Source organism: Rhinolophus sinicus, chromosome 13 (assembly GCF_057876585.1).
Source record: "Rhinolophus sinicus isolate RSI-liver-muscle chromosome 13, RSI-T2T, whole genome shotgun sequence".
Taxonomy (NCBI): Eukaryota; Metazoa; Chordata; class Mammalia; order Chiroptera; family Rhinolophidae; genus Rhinolophus; species Rhinolophus sinicus.
Window position 1 is genome coordinate 22,476,602 of NC_142513.1, and position 25,436 is coordinate 22,502,037.

The window sequence follows — 25,436 nt, forward strand, 5'->3', positions numbered from 1 at the left end:
GTAGATGGGAGGTTGGATGGGCCTGGAGGATATTAAAGAGACACAGAAGCTGCTGGTCTGACTGTCTCCCAGTCATTGAGAAAAGGTGGGGCAGTGGACCCTTCCAGGGGCCAGGAGCCTGCAAGAAACGGATGGAAAAGGATCTGCATCCCCTGGGGCCTCAGGAGCCTGCCACCCTCATAAACTGCCGTCTTCAGGGCTGAATTTTGAGACTACTTCTCTGACAGTTTCCCCCAACCCCATCTCTGCCCTGGTCTTCAGACAAGGCCCTGAGTCCCTCCCTCTCTCTGAACCCCCTTCCCCTCTCTGAGCCCCTTTCTTCCCTGAGCCACCTCCGCCTCCCCTTCCATATTCACAAATACTAACTAGTAAGTGCCTCTTTCATGCCTGACCTTTTACAAACAGGAGTTCACTTAATCCCAGAACCAAAACTGAGGCTCAGAGAGGTTGGGCAGCTTGCCTAAGGACACACAGCTAGAGAAGGGGAGGCTGGATTTGAACCAAGGCAATTTGCATCCCATGACAGTTGTTAAGAAGCAGCTCCTTCTGGTCTTGGAGGTTACTGGAGAGGAAGATCCACCCCCAGCTAGTGGGAATGATCCTTCCCATGTGGAGTTTATAGGCCAGGCAGTCCAATAAAGCAGCAAACTGATTTCCAGGATGATTTTTCCTAAAGTAAAATTAACCTGGAGTTGAGAGAGTTCTGAAATAGCTATAATCTATAGCCACCTGTATGGGGCTCTTACTATGTGCCAAGCACTGTGTTCAGGGCTGTGGGGGAGGCTCAGATTCCAGCCCTGGGGGTGGAGGGATGGATGAAATAACCACCTGCTGCCCAACTTTCTGCTCCGCATTCATTTGGCAAATGTCCATTGAGTATCTACTACGTGCCAGGCATTGTGCTGGCCACTGGGGCTACAACGGTAAGCAAAACCTCTGCCTTCACGTTGCTGACATTCTGGTGGGAAAGACACCAGATAGACAGATAAATGAAAGAAAAAATAAGTCAGGGAGTGAACTGTTATGCTCTCTGGGAAGAAGTATTCCAGACAGAGGGGAACACTAATTGAAAAGGCCCTGAGGCGGAAGCCTGTGTGAAGAGCAAGATGGCTGCACTCATCAGAGTGCAGGGAGCCTGAGGGGGTCCTGGCTAGTTCGCGGTGTCACCATCCACTGGGTTTTAAACACCATTCTATTTCTACTGGTGTCTTCCCCTATAAAAAAACCTTCCTGGTCCCCATCATCCATAGGATGAAACAAAGCACCTTGATCTGATGTCCAGGTCCTTCCTGATGCTCCCTCTGCTTCCATCATTACCTTCACCACACTCTGACTCAACAACAACAACAATACCACTCACCTATTGAGCACTCACTATGGGCCAAGCAATGTGCAAAACACTTTACTTGCATCTCATTTACTCCTCAAGCAACCCTATGACGTAGGCGTTGCTAGTTAACAGACGAGGAAACAGGTTGGTGCCAAGATCACCAGCTAGCAAGTGGTGGAGTTGGGATTTGAACCCAGGCAATCCGGCTATGGACACCACCCTCCTAATTACTACAACTCTGCCACCTAGAAAAATAGATTGTCTGACACACTCAAGACTTCTGCTTTGATGCAATTATTTTGTATTATTTAACTATTTTTGTATTTAATCATATGAAATGCTGTGTGCCCCTTTGGAGCCCTACAGGCCTGAGTTTGAATCCTGGCTGTGACTAGAAGTGTGAAAACTGGGTGGCTGCTGGACTATGGGGACAGACTACAGGGAGCAGGAAAGCCACTGTGACAGATACAGATAAGACACAGCCTCACGTCAACGCTGTCTGGGTGCCCAGTTTGGTGCCCACTGCAGACAGGGGTAGTTTCTCTCTTGGACCCTCATTTTCCCCATTGTACACAGCAAAGTGTGGAGCAGTCTGAGCTACGTGACTTCTTTCATATCACAAATCCCATTTGGCAATTTAATAAAAAATACAAACCTTAGAAAAATGCATAGATATGAAAAAAATTGCATACATTTTCAAGGGGGTCACAGACCCCACCAGGAATCTGCAAACTTTAGGCAGAGCTGTTGGGAGACACGATGAGGCACTGTTTAAGCTCCTGAGCTCTGGGGACAGAGACACAGTTTGGGATCCTAGCTCCCCCACCCACTCGCTCTGTTACCTTATAGGATTTTAACCTCTTTGAGCCTCAGTCTTCTTAACAATAAAATAGGTAATTATCCTCATTCACATGCTGTTTTGAGAACCAATCAAGACATTGCAGGAAAGGCTTTAACTGGTGCGCATCTGTAAATGGGGACTCCCAAGATTTAAGGTAATACATCTCCAAGTGTGGTCCATGGAACAGAATCGCCCAGGGAACTTGTTAAAACCTGCTTCCGCAGGTCTGGCTGGAATGGAGGCTTCCCAGTTCTGGTGGGACTTAGTTTGAGAAGCACTACACGGTTCCAACCTCTACCGTCCAGGTTCTGAAAAGGGACTGACAAGTTTTTGGTGGGCTGGGAAGAGCAGAAAACAGGTGCAGCGGTGGGGCAAGCAGCAGGCAGAGCCGGGGCGACCCCACGCCACACCCTCCCATGAGTCTTGGCGCCCCACAGCACCTCTAGCTGCTCGGGGCAAGAAGCCTGACACCTTCGGGGCCCGACTACACGGGGAGGGGCGAAATGAAAGGGCCTCCTGGGACAGGGGGCAGAACAGAAAGCGAAACCTGCCCCGCCAGACTTTCGCTTTCACCGCCTCCGCGCGCCACCCAGGTGACTCCGTGATTCTCCACTGCGCTGGGTACAATCACCGCACACCGCGGACGAGGCTTCGGAAGCACTGCATCCCCGATGGCCCGCGACCCCTGGCGGAGGGAGGAAGGGAAGGTCCCCGACGGCAGGCGACCCTCGGAGGGAACCGTGGGTCCCCTGCGTCTCCGCGACTGGCTCGTGGCGCAGATCGAAAGCGGGCGCTACACGGGGTTGCGCTGGGAGGACGCGGGCAAGACCCTCTTCCGCATCCCCTGGAAGCACGCAGCCAAGCAGGGTTACCAGGCGCAGCAGGACGCGGCGCTCTTTAGGGTAAGGGGTTGGGGGTCGGGGGATGCCAGTCCGGCCCGGCCCGGGAGGGCTCTGGATGCGCACGGCCCTTAGCCACAGTCGTCTCTGAGTTGAGGGTAGTGTTCTTCATGTTTGGGAGACCCTCAGACATCCTTTTAAAACAGAATCACCGCGGTTGTTTGACCTGCACCGTCTCCACCTCTCAGGGGGCCTCTCCTCCCTCTCCAGGGAACTATTAGATGTCCCCAATGGGAACTCCCTCAACTTCCCATCCCCAAATCGCCGACCCAGAAGATTGGGGACATTTTCTGTGCTTCCAAACACCAGCCCCTTCTCACAGACCCCTCCAGGGATGCCCTCCCTTTCCTCAATAATCATTAATTTCCTCCTCACTGGCTCCTTTCCATAACATTTAAACTCGAGAATCTCTCCGGTGAGCAATAAGGAACCAACCAACCACATCTCGGGTTTCCACCACCACCCCAAACAGCAGTGCCTCCAGCGCCCCATCCTTTGGCCTCCCCTCTCATTTCACAGCTTGAAGCACCTGGAAAGAGTCTCCTGGTCATCAGTTCTCCTCACTTAGTGCCCCCTACCATTCCTTCTTCCCCTCCCCACCCCCATCTGTCCTAGGTGCCAAATCCAAGGATGCCATCACTGTCATCTTTTTTGACCCCTGGTGGGAGGAGGACCCTCCCTCCTCCTTGAAACACTCTCACTTGGTTTCCAGAATCTTTGCCTCCCACCCCACCCTCACCCTGCCGGTTTCCTCCTACCTTCCTGGCCCCTGCTTCTCAGTCTCCATCCTCTCTCCTTCTGTCCTGGGGCTCTCTTAGACCTCCCTCTTTTTTTTTTAAATTGGGAAACAGTGTGTTTTTATCAGCTCTAGGTCGTTGTCCTTCAATCTAGTTGTGGAGGGTGCAGCTGAGCTCCAAGTCCAGTCGCTGTTTTCAATCTTTAGTTGCAGGGGGCGCAGCCCATCATCCTATACGGGAATTGAACCAGCAACCTTATTGTTGAGAGCTTGTGCTCTAACCAACTGAACCATCAGGCTGCCCCTGGACCTCCCTCTTCATGTCCCACTCTCCCCTTCCACAGCCTAGGTCGGCATGGAGTCCCAAGCCTGCTGGTCTAGCGTCCTGCAGACCTCTCAGATTCAGCAGATTCTCAACACCATGCTCATCAGCTTGCCCCTACAAATGTCTGTGTTTTCCAAAATGGAAGATGGTACCCATTGCCACCCAGACCCCAGAGCCAGGCACCTCAACCCTAGCTGCTCCCCTCTCTTCCAGTCTCATTCTACTTCAGCACCAAGGCCTGCTAGCCTTTCCCATCTTCAGCCCGTCTACTGGGACCCATTTCTACAATCTTTCAACAGGACAAGCTCAGTGACCTCACTGAGCCCCCTGCTTCCCTTGTCCCTCAGCTCTCCCCTCAGTCCTCCAGAGGGATCTTCCTAAATGTACATCTTGCCTTGACACTCCCGTACTCAGAGTCCTCCCACTGTCCTTGTGACTAAGTCCCCACTCTACCATGGCCTCAAAGTCAGGACAGGAACTGCCCCTCCCCCTGCCACGTCTCTTTCCACTCCCTCCCCTACCCAACATTAGACCCGCCCTGACAGTTCTTTCAGTTTCTAAATGCTTCATGTTTCGCTCACCATTAGACCGGTGCACATGCTGTTCCCTCTTCCTGGAACACCCTCTCCTCTTCACAGTCACCTACCCAACTGCCATCGTGCTCAGCTTAAACATCTGTTCCTCAAGAGTCTTCCCCGATGCATTCCTTTACTTAATGCATTTATTAAGCTCCAGCTCGGTGCTTCTCCCAAGCCATCCCGGATTCCTTCTGTTTCCTCCGCTGGAACAACTTTCCCTATGAATGATAAGTGCCTTGTATGAATCTGTCTCCTCCAGCTGCTTGACAATGGAGCACAGTGCCTGGCACAAAATAGGTGCTCAGTAAGTGTTCAATAGGTGGTCACATGACCTGTTCCTAAAGACTTATGCGCTGTTGTTCAGAGGAAACAGATTCTAGGGCCTGGCCTTCCCCCTTCTGGCTGCTTTGACCCCTCCCTCAACTCACCACTGACACACACGTGTGATTCCCTGGCTTCACACCTTCCCAGTCCCCAAAGCCCATGGTATAAAGTTTCCTTTGAGAACATTCGTGTTCCAGCTTCAACCTGTCTATTCTTAATTCCTCTTCTCTTTCCCCCCACCACATACAGTTGATTCTCATTATTTGTGGATTGCATATTTGCAAATTCACTTACTGAAATCTGTAATCCCAAAATCCATACTCAGGGCACTTTTGTGGCCTGTCACAAACATGTGCAGAGCAGTGAAAAATCTGATTCACCAACATACACATTCCCAGTTGAGGGTGAACAGGGAACGCTCTGCTTCTTGTTTCAGCTCTTCTGCTGTAAACAAATGTCCTTTCCACAGTCTATTTAGTGCCACATTTTTAATATCTCTCTGCTTTTTGTTGGTGATTTTACAATTTAAAATGGTCCCCAAGGCTACGTAGTGCTGAAGTGCTTTCTGGTGTTTCTAAGCACAAGAAGGCTGTGTGGGGCCTTATGGAGAAAATACGAGACAGATAAGCGTCGTTCGAGCATGAATGAGTTACAGTGCTGTTGGCCAGGAGCTCGGTGGTAATGAATCAACAGTTTATATCAATTAAGGTGTCCTGTAGAAACACACATAAAACAAAGTTATGTATTGATCAGCTGATGAAAATGGTGTGACCCAGGGGCTCAGACACCTAGCCCTGTATTTTCCCTAGGAACAGTGGTTCAGTAGTCACTGTTCAGTGTTTGTGTAGATTTTCCAGAACATAACTACCATGAATAATGAGAATTGACTGTACAAATACCCTCAGACACACATACCAACCATGCTGCTTACTGTTCCCTGAAGGCACCATGCCCATCCACTCCTCCAGGCCTTTGCTCAAGCTGTTCCCTCTTCCAGGGATGTCACTCCACCTGGCACCTTCCTACTCACCCTTCAAGGCCCAGTTCAATTTATTTCACAGATATTTATTGCACTCCTGTGTGCCAGGCATCACTCTAAATGCTTAAGGACATATAATACCATGTTTCCCTGAAAATAAGACCTGGCTGGACAATCAGCTCTAATGCATCTTTTGGAGCAAAAATTAATATAAAACCCAGTATTATTTTACTATAATATAAGACCGGGTCTTTATAATATTATAATATAATATAACATAATAATATAATATAATATAATTAATATAATTAATATAAATAATATAAATAATATAATATAATATAATATAATATAATATAATATAATATAATATAATATAATATAATATAATATAATATAATATAATATAATATAATATAATATAATATAATATAATATAATACCAGGTCTTACTGTATATTAATTTTTGCTCCAGACTGGCCTGGTGGCTCAGGTGGTTGGAGCGCTGTGCTCCTAACACCGAGGTCAGTTCCATTCCCACATGGGCCAGTGAGCTGCGCCCTCTACAGCTAAGATTGTGAACAACAGCTCTCCCTGGAGCTGGGCTGCTGGGAGGGGCTGAGTGCTGCCGCGCGGCTGGCATGTGCTGCCATGAGCGGCCAGTAGCCAGCGTGAGTGGCCGGCAGCGATCGTGAGTGGTGGGCAGCTGGCAAGAGCTGCCGTGAGCTGCTGTGAGCTGACGACCAGCAACCAACTGCCTCAGCCGGGGGAAGCGCAAGGCTCAGAATACCAGCTTGGGCCAGGAAGCTGTGTCCTACACAACTAGACTGAGAAACAACGGCTTGCACAGGAGTGGAGGTGGGAAGGAGGAGGAAGAAGGGGGAAAAAGTTTTGCTCCAAAAGACGCATTAGAGCTGATTGTCCGGCTAGGTCTTATTTCCGGGAAACACGGTAGCAGTGGACAAAACAAAGATCCTTCTCTCATCATGGTGATAGCACCCTGTGCCCTGTGCCCAGGGTACCTTTGAATCAGAGTAGCCTTAACATCATGAATAAGTACTATAATAAGTAAGCACTGACTGTGTGCCAGGCACCGTGCTTAGCACTTTACATAGACCGCTCATCTTACACCCACCAGAACAGCGTGAGGGCGTGAGGTTAGGTATCATTGGCACAGTTTATAGACAACAAAATCAAGCCTTAAAGGTCTTGTCACAGGCAAGTGGCACCAACATAGGAATGTGGATCTTCTGTTTGGTGTCCACGTTTTCCATAGCCTGGGATATCTGAGGGCAACGACTAAGTGTGACTCATCAGTTAAATACCCCCAAGCTCTGAATGTGATTAATGCAAACAACACATCTACTGCCCCTCACCTTTGACTGCTCTGCCCCCAGCTACACTGGCCTTCCTTGAGGTTATCAATCTCCTCCCACCTCAGGACCTTTGTACTTGCTGTTCTTTCTACCTAGAACACCCTTCCCTCAGTTCTTTGTTAGATTCCATCCTTCCTTTTATTCAGGCTTCAGCTCAAAGGCCACTTCCTCCAAGTGGCCGTTTCTGGTCACCCTCTCTCAAGTAGCCACTCATATTTCTTATTCATTTATTTCATCCCTCTACTACAACAAACAGTCATTCTAATGTGTTTAATGACTATCTTGGGTGTGTATTTTTTTTTTCAAAGTGGGCATTGCTGTTTTGTGTGTATTCTTACCTTCTACACATCATGTTGTGTTATAGATCTCACTCTGTCTTACCTTGCACTCAGGATCATGCTCTGAATATCTATTCTTGTTCTCTGTACATTTAATTTGTTACTCCTAGGTGCTTCTAGATGCTTTATAGACTCTATAATGGACATCCATTACACCAATACCCCTATCCACTTTCCCAGGGAGGGACACAAGTTTGCTTTCCAGCACCACAAGTCATGCTGCAGTGGATATCCGTGCCCTGGTCCCATCATAAGCCTGTGTAAGAATTCCCTTGGAATTAGAATTTCTGCTCACAGGGTATGCCAGTTGTCCATCCAGAAGCTCTGCACCAATTACACACTCACCAACAGTGCCCACGTCCCAACCAACTCCTGGCATTATGCAACTGGCTAGATCTTGTCAGCTTATAAGTGATATCTCATATGTTTATTTGCATTTCTCTGACACTAATGAGTCTAAGTACTCATATGCTTATGGGTTTCTGGTTTCCTCTTCTGTAAACTACTCATTCTTGCCTTTCGATAAGAATGTTTTCTTGGGGGATGCTGTCTGTTTCTTGTTGATTTGTAGACGTTTTTTGTGTGTTCCAGATTTTAGCCTCTTGCTGATTTCAGACGTTGTAAATTTTTTGCCTTATAGTTCATGACTTTGAGTTTTGTTTAAGAAGCATTCTCTGCCCCTAGATGATTTTCTCCTACGTTAGCTTCTATTAATTTCACAGTTTTACTTCTTTTGTTTTTTTAATCATCTGGAATCTACTTTGTATGTAGCAATAGGTAGGGATTTTGTTTTATGGTTCTCCAGATAGCAAACCACGGCCATTATTTTATGTCCCATTATCCTATTTATATTTAATTTTTCACAATCCATAATTTGGATATAGCTATTTCCATTGAGCTGTTGGCAGCTGTCTTCTCCCATTAGACTTGAGTTCCTTGAGAGCAGAGACCATGTCTGTCTTGTTCCCATTCTGTCCCTAATTTGGGCCTGGCACATAGTAGGAGTTCAAGGAATATGTGTTGGCTGGAGAGAGGGAGGGAGAAAGAGAGGGAAGAATGGAGGGGTGGAGAGACAGAGGGTAAGAGGGAGAGAGAGAAGGGTGGGAGGCAAGGCAGGCCCTCATCCCTTTGCATAACACCAGCCCCCTGCCCCCAGGCTATTCCTCCCCAAGTACTCCTGCTCCTCTCCAGGCTTGGGCTATATACAAGGGCAAGCACCTAGAGGGCACTGACAAGGAGGACCCCTCCACCTGGAAGACGAGGCTCCGCTGTGCCCTCAACAAGAGTGCTGACTTCTGTGAGGTGCGTGAACGCAGCCAGCTGGATATCTCCAACCCCTACAAGGTCTACCGGATTGTGTCCAACAGTGCCCTTGGCCCAGGTACTGTCCTGCTCCTGGAGGTCGTGGCCAAGGATGGCTCTCTGGGCAATAAAGACCTCCCTTTGCACATCTGTAAAATGGGACATGGTGGACTTACTGAGTTTAAACTCATGGGCAGATAAACACAAAAGGACCCTTAGACCACCCAGTTTATCTCCCCATTTGAAAAGGAGGAAACCCAGAGAGAGGTGGGTTTTGCCTGAGATCTGCAGTGAGCTGGGGTACTCTTGTCTGAGATCATCTCAGTTGAGGGGATTCCCCCTGGGAACCAGGAACCAACAGACTCTCTCTTCCTCCATCCAGTTACCAGGGCTTGTGCTCTCCCTAAAAAAGAAGACATTCTCCAGAGCCAGCAGGAACCCCCTGGAGAAGTGACGGAGCCAGCCTGCAGGACAGACCAGGTCAGTGTCCCTCTCAGCCCCTGCAGCCTTGTCAGCTCACTTATCTCTCACCCAAACCACCCTCTCTATAGTCTCCAGCACATTGATCTCATCCCCACCCCTCCTATCAGCTCTACTTCTTCTTGTCTCGACTCCATCTCTGCCATCATTTTCAGCTTCATCGTTCTATTCGCTTCAGCTCCATCATCTCTGGCTCTGTCACTGTTCCCATCACCTCCATCATCTTCAGCTCCATCACTCTGTCTGCATCAACCCTATTTTCTCCAAATTCACCCCTTGTCTGCTGTCTTCATTGGCTCCACCGCTCTGCCCCCACTCACCCCATCAGATCCTGTTATACCACTGTATTCCCTTCCCCTTCATCACCTCTAGCTCTCTCACTGTTGCCATTACCCCCCATCATCTCCAGCTCCATCACTGTCTGCATCACTGCTATTATCTAGACCTCATCACCTCTCCTCCATCATTGGTGGTTCATTGCTCTGTCCCCATCCCCCCATCAGCCTGGTCCATTCCACTCTCCCTAGTGCCCCTATCAGCATTCATTCCATTACTCTGCCCCTCTATCTCTATCACTTCTGTTCCCCATCTTCCCATTCACTCCTAGCACTTTCCCCCCATGACAGTGAGCTTCATCTCCAACCCCATCACCTCCAACAGCCCCATCAACTCTCTCTTTACCTCTCTAAGGGGAAGGGTCTTGAGCGCTGAAACCTCAAAGTCCCTGTCAACCCCAGCTGAGTTTCAGTGTGCCCAGATCTCTCTGTGTTCCAGGGCGGACAGTTTGGGAGCTCCTCTCCCACCCTCATGGCCCTCTCTCCTCATGCTCAGGCTGGCTCTGGATTAGCCACAGAAGATAAGGACAAGGAGCAGCCCCTCAGGCTGGCCCAGCAGGGCTCATGGCCTCCAGGTGCCCTGCTCCAAGGCCCTTTGGCTGACCACAGTAAGACTGGCTCTCCTCACCCACCCCTGTCTCCTCCCATCCTCCTCCAAGACCTTGATCTAGGGGTCAAGGGGCCCAGGGTGAGGTGGCACCTGACTACTACCCCGCCTTCCCCAGGGTACCTGGCTCAAGACCCTACACACCCCTGGAGCCCCTTGCCTTCTGAGAACTTCAGCAACCCTGGTAAGAAATCTGAAGGCCCTCCCCTCTGACTGCTGTGCTGTATGGGGAGGGCCGCGGTTGGGGCCAGCTAGCCTCTGTCTCCCACCCAAAGCACCCGGTCCAGACTCCCAATAACAATGACAGCCAACGTTTGTTGAGGGCTTAGTTTATGCCAGACCTGAGAGCTACCCTATTTGACCCGTATTTTAGAGATGCACAAGCCAGACACAGAAGTTAAGAACCTTGCCCAAGATCACACCGTTAGTAACCTGAGAGTTACTAACAGGTCACAGCTCCTAAGTAGCAGTGAGAGATTAGAATCCAAAGGCCTGACCACTGATAGTGCTGGTTTCTCACGTGGGAGGCTGCTGTGTTGTTGTTGTTAAGATATTTGCTGGGAAGCAGTTCCGAAAATCTCAGAAGTTAGGGCTGGGAGGGCCTCCGTGTCATCATGCCCCCATTGTACAGCGGGCCCTGGACCCTATGCTTCTGAAGCTCAACTACCAGTTTGTTTTTAGTGGAAGCGGCAATTATTACCGCCGCCACCACCACCCCTAGAATTATTATCACTTATTGGGAGGAAATGTCAAAAATTCCCGAGGTGGGAGCTAGGGGAACCTCGGGGTCCCTTGCCCTGTTGTGTGTGTAGCAGGGAAAGGAGGCAGCCTTGTGAGCTCCCCTTTTCCCCTTTCCGCAGATTGCTGGCTGCACGTGCGGCTGTTCTACGGCGCGGAGCTGGTGCGTGAAGCCATCGCGCGGACGGCCGAGGGCTGCCGGCTGAGCGCGCGGGCAGCCGCCGCCGCCACCTCCGAGTGCCTGCTGGGACCGCCACCGCGAGTCGCGCACGTCCGTTTCCCCGAGCCGCCGCCGGAAGCCCTCGTGCTGCAGCGTCTGCTCCCTCACCTGGAGCGCGGCGTGCTGCTGTGGGTGGCGCCCGAGGGCGTATTCGCCAAGCGCCTCTGCCAGGGCCGCGTTTACTGGCGCGGCCCGCTGGCCCCGCACCGGACACAGCCCAACAAACTGGAGCGCGAGCGCACCTGCCAGCTGCTGGATACCCGCCGCTTCCTTGCGGGTAAGAGCGCGACAGGGGGGCCGCTGGTAGTGCAGGGCAGAGTGGCTAGGCACAGGGTGGGCAGAAGGACGTGATCGGAGGGGAGTGGGCACACAAGATGTCGGCACAGGGGAATGGGCTTAAGGATTCTGGGCATGGGTGGACATCAAAACAAAGGACATGAAACAGACTGGGAGTGGAAACAAATACCGGCCTAAGGATGGCTGGGCACAGATATGGACATAAGTGTATGGGAGGTGCAGTCACAGGGCAGGCTTGGGGCATTGGGTGTGGGGCATATGCATAGGACCTGGGCACGTGTTTCCATAGGATAAGGTGGGCACCAAGGCACTGAGCACAAGATAGGCACTGGTGAGTGGTCATGGGCATGGTGTGGGCAGTGAGCATGGGGCACAAGGCATGGGGCATGAGCACTGGAAGTGGGCACAGACGTGGGACATAAGAGGCATAGAGATGGGGAAGTGTGCTTAGGGAACGGGTGCACGATGGGATGTGGGCATGGGAAAGGAGCACAGGTGGGCACGAGGTGGGAGGCTTCATCTTGGCTCAGCCCCTACAGTCTCTGTGCCCGTAGAGCTGCGGGCCCACTTGCAGGATGGGTGCCCGGAACCTGAGTACCAGATCCGCCTGTGCTTTGGCGAGGAGTACCCGGGGCCCCCGGACCAGCCTGAGGAGCGGCTCATCATGGCCCACGTGAGTCATCTACCCCGGAGAACCACACCCTCTGGGCCCCGACAGCCGCTCACGGCTCCCTCTAGTCCCAGCTCTGCCCCTGACCTGCTGTATGACTCTCTGGTCTGTGTAACCCTACGTGGAAAATGCGTGTGAGAAGGCGGCTGTCACCAGGGCTGTGACTTCCCACAGGAGCACAGGGGGCCGGTAAGAGAGAAAGTTGGCTCATTGCCCCCCACCCCACCCCCTGCAGGTGGAGCCAGTCTTCGCCCGAGAGCTCCTCCTGCACTCAAAGCGCCACAGCCACAGCGCCTCTGCAGCAGCAGGTTCCCAGCCCCTCAGCTCAAACGTGTCACTCACCTGATGGTACAGCTGGGTCAGCCCTAAGCAACCACTTCCTCCTCTCCTACCCTCTAAAGTCAGCACCCCATAGGGTGCGGACCTCACCCCAACCCTGCCCAAACTGAGCCAGTGAACTTGGGGCCTCCCCCCACCCACTGCCCAGGTGTGTTGGGAGAGCAGAAACCCACTGTGACCTTCAACCTGTCAGTCAAGATGGAGCCCTGGAATGCAGCGCCTAGGCAGCTGGCCTGGCAATTGGGCCTGGTGCAGAAGGTGAAAACCGAACTTGATCTTGAGGTTCTGAAAACAGCAATTAGGGCAGAAGAAGCAAGACTTCATCTTTTTGTTGAGAGCCCAACATGCCTATAACAGTTTGCCTAAAGCAGACCTTACGAGTGATTGATTCATTATAAGCATTGCTGAAAGCTGAGTTTACTGATAATTAGATCCTCAGGGTTGTTTAGAGTGGGGCCATCTAGTAACAGAATTGCTGGGCCTCTGAGGGGCTGAGTTTCCAGATCCTTCCTCCCACCTACCATTAGAGTCATCTAGTGCCCCATCTCTTTTGGGGGGGTATGTGTGGAGAGGAGGCAACCTAAAACAGAGGATTTGGCCTGAACCCAGGACATTGGGTGCTAACCACTGAACTACCAGCACCAGTACATACTGTCTTTGGAGAAACTGAGGCAGGCCCCCAAACAGAGCACTAAGGCAGAAGCCAAAGTGGGATCCAGGAGTCCACCACCTCCCCAAGCCCTGCCAATATTTGCAAACTATAAGTTGTAGGGAGTCCTTGAGAATTGGGTGGAAGCACCTCAGGCAGGAAGGCAATTGACCCTGCCTTGTCAGTAAGTCACGGTTTTCTGCCCCAGATAGCAGACCTTCTTTCCATTTCTGATTTCTGACTTTATAGGACTCCTCCTACAAATGGCAATATAATAAATCTCTCTCAGTGATAACATTAATAAGCTTCTTTTATGGGGTGAAATTGCATGATTCAACAAAGGACAGAAGTCAATCGGATCTGTACTTTTTTTTACTTCATTTAATACATGTTGATTGAGCACCACCTCTGGTCCAGGCCAATGCTGGACACTGGGGATAGAGCAAAACAGCATGGTCCCTACAGTGGGAGCCCAGTGACTGTCCTCTACTCCTGCCCCTCACAGGAAGAGTAATGTTAAGGAGTTACAGAATCCTCATTGAAATCCCAGCTCTATCACTCACTAGCTGTGTGACCTTAGGCAAGTCACTTAACTTCTCTGAGCCTCAGATTCCTCATCTATCCAAAAGAAGCTATGAAGGCCTCTGGAGCAGCACTGGTCTGAGAAGGAAATGTGGAGAGGGGAGGTGAGCGGGCCTAGCATGCAGAATGGCACATAGTAGGTGCCCTCTGACTTGGTTACTTGTAGGTGAGAAAGCATGGAGGAGGCTGCCCCATCCTTCAGAAGGCCTGAATGTCTGTCCTGGGCTTTGCTGTACTCCTGGCCCAAGGCTGCAGCTGGCAGGGAGCCTCAGTTCAGAGTCCTCAGCAATGTCCTACTCTATGCTAGGCTCTTGAAGGGTGCTGGAGTCCATATAAGGGAGCTTGTTGCCTCCTCACCATAACCCGGACAGCTGAAGAGTCACCAATGCCGCTTTAAAGATGGGAAACTAAAGCTCAGCCTGGATCAGGGACTTGCTCCAGGCACTTCTTGGGAGTGGGGGATGTCTGTCAGGATGACTGTCCTCCCCACACTAGTCGCTAGAGGGCGCAAGGGCTCAGCAGACTGAGTTTGGCGAGCTCTCATCACCATCCTAGGCGCCCAGCCCTGCATACACCCTGGTGCCAGGAGGGCTGGGAATAGTGTGACCTCAAAGGCTCTGCACTGCGGGGAAGAGAAGTAGACCACAGACTTGGGAGGAGGAGAGGAGAAAAGGGGAACTGGAGGTGAGGACTTGAGAGGTCCTTGTGGCTTTTCTCACGGAGACTCCCAGGTGTCTAGCTCAGCACTTAGATTCTACCTCTCTAGGTTCTCATCAGAGATGAGGGTCTCGCTGTCTCTCTGCCCCTCCCTCTCTTGTGTCTGTACTTATGTCTCTCTCTGTATCTCCCTTTTCCTCTCTATCTCTGTAGATTTCTTTATTTCTCTCTCAGTGATTCTTTTTCTGTACACTATGTGCATGCATGTGTGCGTGTCTGTTTTCTGTCTTATCTTTGTGTCTCTATATCTCTGCCTCTACCTCTCGTTGCGTGTTTCTGTGTCTTGTTGTCTCTACCTCTCTTTGTCTGTCTGTCTTTTATTCAGTATCTCTCTCTTTTTACATCCCTGCCTCTATCTCTTTTTGTTTCTATCTCTGTCTTCCTCAATTTCACATCCTGTCCCTCCCCCAGCCAACACCACCCAGCACATGTGGGCTGAGGGTCTCAGTCCCTTCCCTCCCAATTCCTCACCCCTGGCAGCTGCTTACAGCTTCCCAATCCTGGCCTCTCCTGCCCGCCCCTCTTGGGCCTTGAAGGAGGGGGGCCAGAGAGGAAGGGAGGGCAGCTTGGTGGGCCCACCCCTTTTTGCCTTTCTAGGCTGGGAGGCTGGGCCAGTGTGGGCCTTTTAACCAGCCCAGGCAGGCTGTGCCGGACACCAGCCCTGGACGCCGTGCCTGGCCCCTGTGGTCCCAGCAGCCGCCAGCCTGGCCAGCACGGCCAGCCCAGCCAGCATGCAGCAGCAGCCCCCACCGGGACCCCTGGCCCCTGCGGCAGAGCCAACCAAGCCTCCCTACAGCTACATAGCCCTGATCGCCATGGCTATCCAGAGCTCCCCAGGGCAGCGAGCCACACTCAGCGGCATCTACCGCTACATCATGGGCCGCTTCGCCTTCTACCGCCACAACCGGCCTGGCTGGCAGAACAGCATTCGCCACAACCTGTCACTCAATGAGTGCTTTGTCAAGGTGCCCCGCGATGACCGCAAGCCAGGGAAGGGCAGCTACTGGACACTGGACCCCGACTGCCACGACATGTTTGAGCACGGCAGCTTCCTGCGCCGACGCCGACGCTTCACCAGGAGGGCAGGTGCTGGGGGCTCCAAGGGCCCTGCCAAAGCACGCCGTGGACCCCTCAGAGTGACCAGCCAGGAACCAGGAGGCGCTGACACCACGACTGGCAGGCAGTGCCCATTCCCAGTGGAGCTGCCAGAGGCCAAGGGCCTAAGCTTTGGGAGCCTGGTGGGGGCTTTGCCAACCAGCATGTGCCCAGCAACCACTGAAGTCAGGCCCCGGCCGTCCATGGAGCACAAAGAGATGCCCACACCCAAGCCTGCAGGCCCAGGGGAGTTCCCTGCCGCTACCTCATCTTCCCCATGCCCAGCATTTGGCTTTTCTGCTGGTTTCTCTGAGGCTGAGGGTTTTAGCAAGGCCCCTACACCCATCTTGACCCCCGAGGCGAGCATTGGGAGCAGTTACCAGTGCCGGCTGCAGGCCCTGAATTTCTGCATGGGGACTGACCCAGGCCTTGAGCACCTCTTGGCATCAGCAGCCCCCTCCCCTGCACCTCCCACCCCTCCAGCCTCACTGCGGGCCCCGCTGCCCCTGCCAGCTGATCCCAAGGAACCCTGGGTTACAGGCAGCTTCCCGGTCCAGGGAGGCTCTGGTTACCCATTGGGACTGACCCCCTGCCTATACCGGACGCCAGGAATGTTCTTCTTTGAGTGAAGCCAGCCTGGCCTTGGGCAGTCCCTGCAGGACCCCTGCCAACAAGGCTGAGCCTGACTCTAGGATCTGGGAGCTCTCAAAGGACCCAGGCCTGGCAAGCCAATGACAACTAGGACAAGAAGCCAAGAGTGGAGTGGTGAACACTCAGCCAGCCCCCAGGACCTCCGGACAGACTTGGGGGTGAGGGGAAGCGGGGCCCCCTTGGGATTTACTCTGTGGCTCTCGGCGCCAATAAAGCAGTGTGGTGATGAGGATCTGCTTGCTGGATGGTTGGGGGCTGAGGGCCGGGGCACCTGGTTCTGTATGGGGTGGCTCTGGTGCGGGGTTGTGTGGCAGCGGTGGGGGGTCCCGAAGGGTAATATCCCACAAGAGGCCTTCTCCTGCTGGGGACTTTCTCAGGGAGTTTCCCAGGAAGGCAGAGGGAGCAGAGAATGGGAGAGAGAGAGGAAGGATGCAACCAAGAGAGACACCAGGCAGGGGGTGAGGCTGGCCTGGCCTAAGGGGCTGGTTCTCCAGCCCCAAACTCTGTGACTCAGCTGCCCCCATCATGAGCGGTCAGAATAACCATGAACATCAGTGGCATTTATTCTGTCCCAGGCATGTGTATATATATATATATATATATATATATATATATATATATATATATATATATCCCCTTTCACCGAATCTTGTGTGATATGGAAATGTATCCCCATTTTAAAGTGGTAGAAATAGGCTCAGAGTTTGAGGCCCACTAGTTTTGACTCCAGATGGCACATGAGTGGCAGAGAGGAAATCTGGTCTGCGTGCTCTTCCCTCAGCCCCTGACCTGCAGTTTGAGAGAGGATACAGGGGTGCCACACAGGGAGGAGCAGAGCTGGTGGTGACAGGGAAGGGGGAGTGTTGGAATGCCAGTGCTAAAAAGGCACCCCTTACGCCTTGCAAGCCTCAAAAGGCGGCACAAATCCTCTTGTCTGGATCTCCCACAGGATTGGGGATCTCCCTGCGCCCCCAGCTCTCTGAGCACTCCTGGTAACTCTTTAAGAGAGCATTCATTTCTCTCGTGGAGGGAGGGGGGTGGTGTCCTGGGTATCGATCAGAAGTGACAGAGCCCTGACCTTTGGCCTTCTTTAGCTGACCCCTTGGTAAAGCAGTAGAAATGCCTGTATGCGTGGCCTCCATCAGAGGAACGGACTTAGGGACCTGAAACCTCACTGTCCCCACACCCCCTCATACCAGAGTTCTGAGGCAAATGGCTTCCTTCTGGAGCCTCAGTCCCCAGCCCCCGTCTGGATCATGTGTATAGGGAGAGAAGGTCCAGGGATACTGGGGAAACCCTTTCTGGCCTTGGTGTAGGGGCCTCGAGGGTCTTATGTCCCACGAAGTGACACCCAGGGGCTGGAGACCCCTTCATCGTAGGCAACCCCATCCCCTCCAGAGGCCCTTCCTGGGCAGGGAGCCATCCTGACTTCAGTCTCTGCTGCTCCCTCCTCCCTCAGCAGGTCCCCTGGGGCCTGGGAGGAAGCAAGCCTGGCTGGACAGCCCCAACTGTCTGGTTCCCACAGACTCCAGAGCCAGGGTGGAAGGGGGACCTGCAGGGTGGGGGCTCACTGAAGCCGGAGGGGTTGGGAAAATGCCTGGCCAGCTGTGAGGACCCTCCCCACCGTGCCTGCCGGACCCCAGCCTGGAACCCATCTAGCGATGGGGAGGAGAGAAGTTCTGTCCTGTTGCATTCAGGCAGCCGCATAAGTGACAGGGGAGGAGAGAAAGGTTCTATGTGTGAGGACACGGGTGAGGAGGGGGGAAGGAGGCGTGTGTGTGGGTTTGTATGACGGTGTGTGCTTGTGCGGGTCAGTATGTCTCAGAGTGTGTGTGTGATGCACGGAGACAGACAGACAGTTATAGAGACAAGGAGAAGCAGTTTCAGGGGGGTGGGGGTTCTTTCTCAGTTGGGTCAGGGAAAGAGGCCTCTGCCGGGCACTGTTCCCTGTGGTGCATTCCTGTGGAGACCTGGTGACCCCAATCCCTTCCCAGCCTGTGTCCTGAGCTAGTAGGAGGATGGGGAGGCTGGCCTGCCTGGGGGAGCCCAGGCCTCTGCATCCTGCCCAGCCCTCCCCTGGGGTCGGGGCTTGGGGAGAAGAAAGCTGTGTCCCCTGCCCACCCTTTGCCCTGAGGAACAGAGTCATCCCCACCCAGGAGCACAGACTCCGCTCTGGGCGTGAGCCCCCTCTCCACATCCTTCCCTGGCCGCCAACATAGTCAAGAAGTGAAAACAGGCCCCCTCAGCCCCAATCCCCAAGCAGGATCCTGGGCTTAGTGCCTGTCTTGGACTCGCTGCATGAGACTGGATCAGTGCCCACCTCTTTGGCCCTGATTTCACTCCCTTTGCCCAAGGGAGTGGAGGTGGGGCAGCCTGACTTTTTGAGACTGGGTCCCAGGGGAGGGTCTAACCTGGGGCATGGCCTGGAGAGGATCCCGTCCCCAGAGGTGCTGACCAGGAGGACCGGACACCATGATCTCACGTTGCCCTCTGCTCGCTGCCCAGTCCGGGGACCCCACCCACTGGGCCTCCTGCCCTCACATTCTTTCCATGACCAACAGACACCCTCTGGCTCCTGCCTGGCCACCCCCACCTGGAGGGAGTGTGCAGTGCTGAGCGGAGATTCAGAATGCCCAAGCTGGGCTAACCTAGAGAGAGCACCTAGGCACAGACGGCGAGACCAAAGCCAGAGATGGTAAGTGACGAGTCCAAGGCCACACAGCAGGAGTGGAACTGTCTTCTGTACCTGTCCATGGTCCCCTCTCTGCTGCCTTATAGTCTTAAGAGACAAGGGCCATCCCATCTGACTCTGCCTCAAGGACTCTCCTCACTGGAGGCTTGTCTGAAACCAGGAGCGGATCCCAGCTCTCACTCCTTCTTCCCAGCAGGTTGGAACAAAAAAGGGTACTGAGTCACCTTGTTAGATCAAAATTGAAAACGGTAGGATCAGTGGTATTTCTGAATATTCCAGCTCAGATTCTTGGAATATTAGAGTTGAAAGAACATCTCCTGCTCGATTTCTGAATCCCCTCTACACCAAGTCGAGCCTATCATGTGGGGTTCCAGGAAAGGGGAGTCCCCTGCCTTCACAGGCAGCCCCTTCCCCCCCAGGTTGGAAGCTCTGAAGGACCGTCATCGAGTTCTTCACCTGCTGATCCTTTGGTCTCTGCTCTCCCTGCCCCCAAGGAGGCCACCCCCACCCACAGGGCTGGGTCTTCCTCAGCAGGCTCCCCCACCCTCCACATCTTATCTCCCCTCCCGCTCTGCTCTCCGCCCACCCGCTTCCTTCCCTGCTTTCTGGCATTCCACTGCCCAGAGTTCAATACTCCTTCCCACACCCCAGGCAGCGCCTGGGCCAGGGGTGGGGAGACCCTCTCCCGCAGAAGGCGGGGCTCTTAGAGGCCACCATGGTGATGAGGAAGAAGGAAGGGGAGGCTGTGTCCCCCAGCCTGGCATGTCTGACTACTGGGAGTGCACAGAACCCAGGAATCCAGGCCCCAGCCAAACCTCTCCTCCCCACACAGGCTTCCATCTCCCTGAAGGCCAGGCTGTCAGAGGCAGGGGGTGCAGCGGCTAAAAGCGGGAGCTCAGGAGCCCAACTGCCTGGGTTCAGAGTCCAGCTCCATCAATTCCTAGCTGTGTGACCTTGGGCAAGTTGCTTCCCTTCTCTGTGTTTCCCTTATCTATAAAATATGGACACGAACAGTACCTATATCCATGGGGTTGTGAGGATTACATGAGTTAAGCAAAGTGCTTAGAACAGAGTCTGTCACATGGAAAGTGCAATAGAAGTGTTTATTAAGCACAATAGATAAATATTTGGGCTGGGGGTGGGGGGGTGCATTTCCCCTTTACCTGATTTATCCCCAGGGGAAGGTCCAGCTGCTATGGAGGTGGGGGGTGGTCTGCAGAAGGAGGGAAGACTTATATAGACAAGGCTTTGGATTTAATTCCTGGCATTTCCACTTCCTTGCTGTGTGACCTTGAGCAAGTGGATTCACCTCCTAGTTTCAGTTTCTTCATCTGTAAAATGGGGGCAATGATTCCAACCCTCTCGACTGATAGCTGGGAAACTTGGTCCTGCACACTAGGTGTACAATTTAGTCAACAAGAATGAAATTGGAACATCAAACATCCCAAGGGGAGGGCCTCATCTCCTCAGCCCAGTCCTCTCTGCCCTTTTCTTTGCATGTGGCAAAACCTCCATCCTCCGCAGGTCCAGGTCAGGAATACCTAATCCCTTATTCCTGCTCTGCTGGTAACGGGGAGGGAGCTGGTGGGGCTGAAGGAAACAGTTCCAGGCTAAAAGCAGGCCAGAGTCAGCTAGAACCCTGCCTGGTAGCCCCTGGAAAGGCCAGGGCTGCCTCTTCCTGACCACAGTATCACGGCACCCTGATCTCTCTTGGATAAAAATGAGAGGCTGATCCGCCTGCTCCAAGTTCAAGAGTTACGACAGCTGACTCCCTGGTGAGTGCCTTTCCCACCTCTAAACCTTTGCTTTTGCTGTTCCCTCCACCTGGAATGCTCACTCCCCACTGGCTGACTTCTCCACATCTGGAGCCCAAGTTAAATATCACCTCCTCAAGGAAGCCTCCCCTCCTGATCTGATTACAGGCCCCTAGATTATTCTCCTTCTCTGCACCCTATTTGTTTCCTCCACATGGCGCTTGCTGCAAAGTGGTATTATGCATTTCTGTGTGTATTCACTTTTTATCGTGTCTCTGCCTTAGAATGTAAGCTTCAGGGGGCAGGGGTTGGGTCTGCCTTACTCACCGTATCCACTTCCCTAACCTGGTGACCAACACAAAGCAAGACCTCAATAAAGGTTTGTTGAGCAGACAAGTGGAATCATGGTCAGCCATTCAACCATTCACCATGGATCAAATCTCCGAGAAGCCCCTAGGGCTCCCTACCCACTCAGAGCAAAAGCCCAAGTCCTGAGGGGCCTGTGTGACCTGGCTTCATCTTGGCCTCTTGCCCTCCCCTCACTCCCAATAGCCTTCACACTTGCCCTTCCTCCTGCCTGGAACAGACTTCCACTAATCCCCACAGGGCTCACTCCTTCACGCCCTTCACGTCCTCAGAGAAACCCTCCCGAACCACCACATCCACCCACTAACCCATTCTAAATTCATTACTGCCCTTCAGATTTCTCCCCTGCCAGAATGAAGCTTCATAAGGCCAGAGATTTTTGTCAACTGGCTTGTCCCCAGAACCTAGAACCGTGTCTAGAACATAGTAGGGGCTAGAGATATAGTTGTGGGACGAACATAAGGTCAGCAGCATGTACCAGCTGCTCAACGTGTATCTACACGTCTCAAGTAACTTTTGCAACTGGCTCTGGGAGGCAGGTACTATTATTATGTCATTTCACACACAGACCTCTGAGGCTCAGAGAGGAAAACAAGTAGAATGGAACCCCATTCTGTCTGACCTGCACCCAATCTGTCACCAGCCTGTCTCCCAAGAAGTGTATGAGATCTGTCTTCCTCCTCCTATCCCCACAGTTCTCAAAACCTCTCAAGCAGACACGGCCCAGCCTGCCTCGGGGTCTCCCTGCCTCCAGTCTCTCTCTCCCACTCGCTGAGCTCCCTGGCTGCAGGGAGCCTTCTGAACCACAGATCTAACCATGCCCCTCCTTTGTTCAAAACCTTCCATGGCTCCCTATTGCCCCGATCCAGCCTGGCATTTGAGGCCCGGCCAACTTCTCCAGACTTAGTCCCTATTTCATCGTATGCAAAAGCCCTACTGAAATGCTCCAAGACAAGCTTGCTCACATCTCCAAGTCCTTGGACACGCGACCCCGCTCCCTGAAACACCTTCCTCACTTGATCTGGAAAGACCCTGCTCCTATTTGCTCTCATTGGCTGTCACTCCCATTGGAGGAAAGAGAGTAGCAGTGTCTTCTTCCGTGTCCTTCCAGCTTCACTGTCATCCCCAACGTCTTACCGGCTGGCATTCCGGAGGCTGTGAACTCCCTGAGGGTGGGACCGTGACTAATTCATCTTCAGGCTCTAACGTGGGGCCAGGCCCAGAGCAAGGGCTCAACAAATAGCTGTGAAATGACTGGATGTGGCACTGTCAGCTTTGCATCCTGACCCCACTCTTTGCTGGCTGGAAACCATGGACTCGTCCATAAACTCTCTGAGCCTCAATTTCCTCATCTGTGCGATGCTGGTAATGAAAATACTCACTCCTAGGATGGGGATGAAATGAATTCATTCATGGAATCACACGGTACAGTGTGTGGTGCTCAATAAACAACATCCATTAGAGTGGAGGAAAGAAAAGCTGGTGGGAGGCTGTATGCATGGGAGCTTGGTCCAGGTGGGCACACCCTTCAGGACAGCCCGGGCAGCTTCACACCTTCACGGCAGCCCTATCACTGGCTGGGTCTTTTCCCACGGCTGCCCTGTTGGGTCTGAGGTGGCTGGTGGAATTCGAGGCCATTGGACACAGACAGGAAGAGGCAGCGTCACCAGCCCTGGTGTAATCCAAACCAGATGCAGCCTCAGACCCATGGGGTGGTCACTGTGGGCTTGGCCAAGGCCCAGAGGCAGGAAATAGTCTTGGAGGAACGCTCTCTGGGCTGGAGCCAGCCAGGAGGAGCTGTCCCATGGAGGCTGTTAACCCTTCTTAGCCCAAAAGGGAGGCCGAGGACCTGGGCAGGGGAAACTCAGGAGGCACAGAGCACCTTGCCGGGAAGTTCACTTCCAGCACTGGCATTATGATGGGCACCATAGAGGGCAGAGCACACCAAGCAAGGTGCAGGGGACCTTCACAGCTTGGCACCTGGGACTTGCAGAAACCCAGACCTAGAGCCTTGGCCCTGGCCTTGGCGCCAGCTGGCAGGCCCAAACCAGCTGAGGGTTCACTCCCTCCATCAGGGTGGTTCCTGGGGTGAAGAAGCTTCCCCCCCACCCCCCGGCCTTCCTCCCTGAGGCTGCTCTGCGGATGTGAGCTCTAGTGAAAGTGAGGAGGCTGGGACCCAGGTCTGCAGAGGCACAGACTCAGTCCCGTGTCAGGACTGCAATCCCAGCTTTTTCCTACATGTGCTCTGTGGCCCTTAGAAGGAGCAAAATCTCTCTGAATCCCGATTTCCCCATCTGTATTGTTAACCCTAGGGGCCAGGAGAGGCCCAAAGGAGGCACTTAATGAATCAAAAAAGGGCTTTTTAAGGTACTCCTGGGAGGGCATAGGGGTAAAGGCAGTGATCAGCCCTGTTCCTTGGTTTTGGGTGGAATTCCTGCCCAGGACATGTCCATTTGCTGTGTGGCCTTGGGCACATCACTTTCCCTCTCTGAAGCTATTTCCTCACCTGTGAAATATGGTGAATGAATACCAAATCCCATATCTTGATTGTCACAATGGCCCTAGGAGTGGCAGAGGAGAGCAAAGCTGAGGTTGTCATTTTCATATTAGAGAGGAGGAAACTGAGGCTTGTGTGAGAGTCGGCAGTCCTGGGTTCTAGTCCCAGCGGTTGCTGTCTCTGTTGAGGGGCTTTCCTCCTTTTGACCTCAGTTTCCCCAGCTGGACCCAGGCCCTGAATCTCTGCTCTCGCTGGATCTCATTTCCTCCCCCCACCCACCCCACAGCGGTGACTCATCCCTCATTATCACGCTGTGTGGCCGAGGCTCAGCCTGGGTGGGGGCCAGCGAGGCCGAGAAAACTCAGAGGAAACCACAGGCCTGGCCCAGCTGGCAGGTGGCAGGTGGGTGGGCAGTCAAGCAGGGATCCACGGCCATGCGGGCCTTGCCCATAAGCACTAAGAGCCCAAGTCAGGTTCCCCAGACCCCCCAAGCCCTGACTACAAACCCCACCGGCTCAGAGCCCAGAGTCACCCGCTCCGTGTGGCACCTGCCGCAGCAGGGACTCTTTACCCACCTGCTGGAAGAGGGAAGGGGTGGTGGCAGGGACCCTGGTCTCACCCTCCAGGCCAATGTTCATGGAGGCAGGGGACGGAGGGGATGAACTGTCATGGTCTCACAATGTGGGCAAGTCCAAGATTCTCGGGAGGCAAGCAGTGTAGCAATTAAGAGCAGGGGCTCTGCACACACAATGTGATATATAGATGATGTAGTACAGAATTATACACTTGAAACCTGTGTACCTTTACTATGTAACCATTGTCATCCCAATAAACTTTAATTAAAAAAAAAAAAAAAGAGCAGGGGCTCTGGGCCTAGATCGGGTACCAATCCTTGCTCTGTCCCTGACTAGCTATATGACCCTGAGCAACTGGCTTACCCTCCCTGAGCCTTGGCTTCCCCACCTGAGAAATGGACACAGCACAATGCCCACTAAGCAGGGTCACCGTGAGCAGTTGACGTGATCATGAACACACGGAGTGGGGCCAGGACCGGCACCAAGCAGATGCTCAATGCGTGTCAACCGCTGTCACTGCCATTCCTGCTGGAACCAATAGATAGCTATGCCCCCAGCCAGCAGACCAGCTGTCCCACTTAGGTCAGTCCCACTTCTGACTCAGTTGTCCTCACAGCCAGAAAGGCTGCACCCCATTAGGGTTAAGCTCTCTTGCCCTGCCCCTCCAGCAGATGGAGCCCTCTCCTCGGCACTGCAGGCCTGGGGTGAGGTGAGTTGTGGCCCAGCAGAGAACAGCTCTCTCCCCAGGCCTCCTGGGAGACTCCCCATCACTGCGGGCCCAGCAAAGACTGCTCTCTGCTTACACCTTGTTCCCGTGAGAAGCAGGGTGGGCTCATGAGCAGGGCCCTGTCTGGGAAACAGAAGAGTTCATTTCAAGCCCCAGATTCCGACTGGTTAAGTAGCCTTCAAGTTCCTTTCCCTCTATGATCCTCAGTTTCCCCTTCTGTAATAAGAATAACATCTACCACATAACCTTTCTCTGAAGAGTAAATGAGTTAATATACATACAAATGCTTAAGTAGAGCCTAACACACAGTAATCACCCAATAAATGTTAGCTGGTGCTGTGACCTCCCTCTCACAGATGAAGAAACTGAGGCACCAAGTGGGGAAGCCACTTGCCCAGATCATGTACTGGGCAGTCT

The 25,436-nt window shown here is 53.0% G+C and overlaps 2 protein-coding genes across 6 annotated transcripts; both read left to right on the plus strand.

Annotated features, from left to right (window-relative positions):
- Window positions 1–12: 12 nt before the first annotated feature.
- LOC109456283 (interferon regulatory factor 4-like) lies at window positions 13–13,660 on the plus strand. 5 transcript variants are annotated; one of them, XM_019748508.3, is made up of 8 exons: window positions 13–3,073; window positions 8,918–9,107; window positions 9,411–9,508; window positions 10,340–10,451; window positions 10,569–10,634; window positions 11,311–11,685; window positions 12,245–12,378; window positions 12,611–13,660. In XM_019748508.3, exons 1-8 carry the CDS (start codon window positions 2,843–2,845, stop codon window positions 12,719–12,721), a joined length of 1,317 nt encoding a protein of 438 aa, XP_019604067.3. In that variant the 5' UTR covers window positions 13–2,842; the 3' UTR covers window positions 12,722–13,660. The 5 variants fall into 5 exon arrangements, with proteins under 5 accessions (XP_019604067.3, XP_019604068.3, XP_019604069.3 ...); XM_019748509.3 differs by having other exon boundaries at window positions 12,260–12,378; XM_019748510.3 differs by lacking the exon at window positions 12,611–13,660 and adding an exon at window positions 11,995–12,036 and having other exon boundaries at window positions 12,260–12,391.
- FOXS1 (forkhead box S1) lies at window positions 12,584–16,640 on the plus strand. Its single transcript, XM_019748512.3, has one exon. The coding sequence runs from the start codon at window positions 15,394–15,396 to the stop codon at window positions 16,384–16,386; it is 993 nt and encodes a 330-aa protein (XP_019604071.3). The 5' UTR covers window positions 12,584–15,393; the 3' UTR covers window positions 16,387–16,640.
- Window positions 16,641–25,436: the final 8,796 nt, after the last annotated feature.